The sequence below is a fragment of the Pollicipes pollicipes genome, unplaced genomic scaffold (assembly GCF_011947565.3).
Source record: "Pollicipes pollicipes isolate AB1234 unplaced genomic scaffold, Ppol_2.1 Scaffold_3087;HRSCAF=3621_pilon_pilon_pilon, whole genome shotgun sequence".
Taxonomy (NCBI): domain Eukaryota; kingdom Metazoa; phylum Arthropoda; class Thecostraca; order Pollicipedomorpha; family Pollicipedidae; genus Pollicipes; species Pollicipes pollicipes.
The window spans coordinates 20,474,697-20,479,123 of record NW_023596225.1 but is presented as its reverse complement, the minus strand read 5'-3'; the positions used below and the strand labels follow the sequence as shown (position 1 = coordinate 20,479,123).

Here is a 4,427-nt window from a genome sequence, read left to right as displayed (position 1 = left end):
GGGGGCGATCGCCGCTCGCTCGGCGCGCCCGTGTCCGGTGGCGGAGAGCCTTCAGAGCCTAAGTGCGGCCTCTGTTTTAGGTGCTAGTGGCGCGGACCGCGTAGCCGGGGACGCCAGGGGGCGTGCAGCACCTGCAGCCGGCCGGGAGAGGCTCCACCGGCCGTCCGATGGGGGGCACGGTGTCGCGCGCCGGACGCACCCTGTTCGGCGGCGAGTCGACCGGGGGGCGGCGGCGGCGGCGGCGACGCTGGCGCCGCCATGCGGCCGCTGCGCACGGCCACGGCCCTCGTGCTGACGCGTCGCGGCTCCATGTACCTGGACGAGGACGGCGACCTGGCGCACGAGTTCTTCGAGCAAGTGCCGGCCCGCCAGCCGGGCAGAACGCGCATGCGCCGCGTCAACGTGCGCCGCCTGCGGCCGCAGGGGCTGGTGCGCTACGGGGTGCCGCGGCTGCACGTGGACCCGGTCGTGCTGTACCGAGACTGAAGCGGCGTGATGCTCCTGGGGCCAGACCGGACTCCAGTGACCGCCCGTGCAATCAGGAGAGGCGTGCAGGGATCTGGCGCGCGCGCCGTGGCAGGTTGAGCTGTGCGGCTAGTCCGGCCTAGGTACGGCGCGCGGCCAGCAGCGCGGTGATAAACAGCTTACTCAAGCGCATTGTGGTATAATTTATGGACGAATGGAGCGGCGCGTCGGGATGAACCGCCTCGCAGCGTGCTGACGTAATGGGTTGCCACTTAATACAATTTCTGTACGTTCGTGCGGCGGTAAATATTCGTTGTAGCGGTGCATTTATGGTTCAAGTTTTTTGGTAGTTGTGCTGCGTTGTAGTACTCCTTGTTTGAAACGCTAAGTGTTTGCAAATAGAGCTACATCTGCTAAATTTACGTCCGGGCGCAGTGAGCGGTTAAACATCCAAGTTTCTTTCGTCAGCGGGGTTCATTCCGCCTGCTTGATGTGGTTCTGTAAACTGCATCGGGTCACTCCTCGACAAAGATCAATGTTCGCAAAAGTTGTTCGTACCGATCATTGATCGGTGTTTGCACGCGTGGTTGTGTCCTACGATCGTACATTACGGTTGTGACTGGTGTGCGCGGCCCCTGGTGCGATGTAACGGCGTGGAGCCATATCCTTGGTGAACGGCGAATAGAATACACGGAAATGGCCACATGCTTCTTTGAATGGCTCCGTGGTAAGCTGACGAGCTGCGGCCTCCAGACTTGGGACTTGCTTGGGCGTATGAGCGTCTGCAGTCTTGTACGGATGACATGAGTCGCGTGTTGAGGACGGGCAGCGGCCCCTGGCTGATGGAACAACCTGTCTGCTGTTCTCTCACCTCGCCTGCTGTTTTCTGCACTTTGCACTTTGGGCTTTGCACTCTCCTGCACGTCCGGTTGTAGAGCACTTGTGAAAGTACCGCGGCAGGTGCCAATGTAGAACGCTTTGAGAGAGAGCACCACGGCACAGAAACGTCATCGGTGAAGCACAGCCAGCGCCTCGCGTGGCTGATGAAGTTCTCTGTCGTGCTGATCGCTGTTGGTTGTGTGGCCCCAAAAGGAAAGCAAATCGTATATTGAAGAGATCGTGGCGGGTTACGCTTTTCGGACACTGAGCCTGATAAGACTAACGAACCCACTCTTAGCCGCGAAGGCTCCTGCATTGGCCGGGAAAAGGCACTGGAAACGTTAGGCGTACAGTGTGTTGGTTGCATGAGTGCACACTTTTTGTATGTTGAGAAAATCACGTCGGTTATCAGGAAAAGGTACGCAAGTTCGCTGTCGCTGATTAAAATGTTTTGTTTTGAATAGTAAACAATAAATCTGGGCCCAAGATATACTCGAGCCATGAACTAAAATGTCACTCAGCTAAAACAGCACAGCTGGAGGGCCTGGCCTCGTCTACCCCAACGCCAGGCCCTGCCCGGTGATCGCACGTGGCCGACCGTGCTGTCCTGACGGCCGGCGCCCTCCGACAGACGCGCGTGCTGAATGCCCTACTGCCGCCCTGCGCCCTGGTGGCCGTGGCTGACCTGGTGGCCGAGCCGGCGGCGCGCCGGCTCTCCGTCTCGCAGTGCGGCCGCGGCGAGCACACTTACCTGCCGGCCGAGTCGCTTGAGCCGCCCTCGCCGCCGCAGCCGGCGCCGCGCGCTGCCTTCGCCGACGCCCGGCCGGCGCCGAGCTCGCGGACGGGTCCGAGGAGCGTGGGGCGAGCACGGCGGCCGGGGCGGCGCGAGGTACCCCCACGCCGCCCCAGTACTCGGCCGTCAAACGAGAACAGAAGGTGAGGGCCAGGCGCGGTGGTGTTACGCTCGGCTGGGAGACCTTGTTTAAGTGCCCGATATGTACTCGGCTCATTGTACATTACGTTTGGTTTCGTGGAAGAGGCTGCTGTGCTAGCAACTGGGGGCCTGTGCTTGGGCGCAGTAGCTTTGTGAAAGTCAACCGCTACATGTGCTGAAAGTGTCTCATAATTTGTTGAATTATTAATACGGGAAGAGTCAGTGTAGCGAGTTCCACTGTTCGGCCGCGTCACCACGGCTGGAGGAGATGCGCAGGCAGGCTGCGCGTTTCAAGATATATCGGTCTCGAAGGTCCCGTGCCGCAGTTTCAGAGTGTGGACGATCTGAACTCGGCGTCACCGCCCCGCGGCCACTCGCGGCTGCACGTGTCGGCGCCCGACCTGAACCTGCCGAGGACGGCGCGGTGGCGCCCGCTGCGCCCCGCCTGGTGGCGCCACCGCCGCCCAGTTACGCGCCGCCGGCGGAGGATCCCCGGGCGACGCCTGGGGCGGGGACCACCGGCCGGCCGACGCTCAGGCCGTGTACGACGCGCCCCGCCAGCAGACTACGGTGAGATGCATCACAAGACAGGGAACTTGACTGGCTGGATGTGGTTCAGCAGTACCTTTGTGTGAACGATTCTTGAATCGCCCAAGTAGTTGCGTGGTTCGTACGATCACGTATTGCCAGCAGATTTGGAGCCGAAGTTGTCTGCCGTGGTCTTACAGCCCAAAAACTTTCTGCGAAGGGCGATGTTTTCTTTCAAGCGTGGTCTTTTTGTTGACTTACTACACTTGCGTCTAATGTGGCCGCTTAGCTGGTTCCAGATGCCATGCAGTCAGCTCTTGTTCTGAAGCGTTATCTTGTAGTGTGGTCAGTAAGCGCCAGGTCACACATGCTTCCTGCAATGAGAGGAACCCAACACCTACTGGTGACAAGTGGGACTGCCGAGGCGGCGGCTGACTGACAGCCTACCCCGGCGCCCGTGTCCAGATGGCTGTGCCCGTGGACCAGCTGGTGAAGAGATAGCGGCACTGCGTCGGGACAACTACCAGCTGGCGTCCATATGGTGCAGCAGGCCCAGGCAGCCAGCCACGCCGACAGCCGCAGCGGTCGTCACCTCAGCAAAGTCGTCTTCATGCCCGCGGCAGTCGCCATAGGCTAATGCCCATTCTTCTTCCAGTTTGGCGTGTTAATGTCTTCGTATTTTTGTGAATTTTCCCGGACCTTAACGAAGTGGTGTTCAGAGGCGATTTGAATCATGGAAGTAATGTACAGGGGAGATAAAGCGAAATATGAAATACAAGACATTAATCCAATCCATTGAACGTGAGAGAGGCCGGGAATAATCCAGTGTCAACAGTTCAATCACCCAAACAAATCCTTGGTTTTCCTCACTGCGCTCGTTTTGCAGCAACCCTCCCCCCGGTGCTTGCAGCGCCACGTTATGCGCTGCCTGACGAATCGGCCTGTGCTTCGGTTGTCTCCCCGCCACTGGGATACGCCGCGTATTGAGCACCGCGGTCCTGGTGTGACCGGCGTGACCTTGCGCGGCATGGCGTCTGACCATCAGCGGAGCATGCGGAGGAGAGCCGGCGCCGCCAGGAGCCGCGAGCAGCGGGCCGCGCGCCGCCGCACGGCCGGCCTGGAGCGCGGCGGCCGAACCGCTGGCAGAGACAGGGCGCCGTCTGGGCGGGCCGAGAACGCGCAGCTGCGAGCCACGCCGAGCCGTCAGGGTCCGCCGTCAAGGGCTGATCGTCGGACAGCGGGGGTCGCTGGGGGTGGTCACTGGTGGAGGGAGGGGTGCTCGCTAGAGCGCCGTGGTACGATCACCAGAGCAGGGAGTAGGGCTAGTGTTGGAGCAGAGGGGATACTTACTGGAGCGAGGAGGGTGCTCGGTAGAGCAGAGGCGGTGTTCACTGGAGCGGGGTGGGGGTGCTCATTGACCAGAAAGGGACGCTTAATGGGCCGGGGAGTGTGTTCACGGGACCGGAACGTTGTTCGCCAGGCCGGGGAGTGTGCTCGTAGGGCCGAGGAGTGTGCTCGTAGGGCCGGGGAGTGTGTTCGCTGGGCCGGAGAATGTGTTCACCGGGCCAGGGAGTTTGCTCGCTGGGCGGGGAAGTGTGCTCGTAGGGCCGGGGAGTGTCTT

The 4,427-nt window shown here is 61.1% G+C and overlaps 1 protein-coding gene across 1 annotated transcript; it reads left to right on the top strand.

The window, feature by feature from the left end:
- Nucleotides 1-256: 256 nt before the first annotated feature.
- LOC119090337 (tumor suppressor candidate 2-like) lies at nt 257-1,301 on the top strand. Its single transcript, XM_037213131.1, has one exon. It carries the CDS (start codon nt 259-261, stop codon nt 484-486), a length of 228 nt encoding a protein of 75 aa, XP_037069026.1. The 5' UTR covers nt 257-258; the 3' UTR covers nt 487-1,301.
- Nucleotides 1,302-4,427: the final 3,126 nt, after the last annotated feature.

Excerpts from the sequence above, each read along its gene's own strand:
- LOC119090337 (XM_037213131.1), top strand. The coding sequence starts at position 259 with ATGCGGCCGCTGCGCACGGCCACGGCCCTCGTGCTGACGCGTCGCGGC.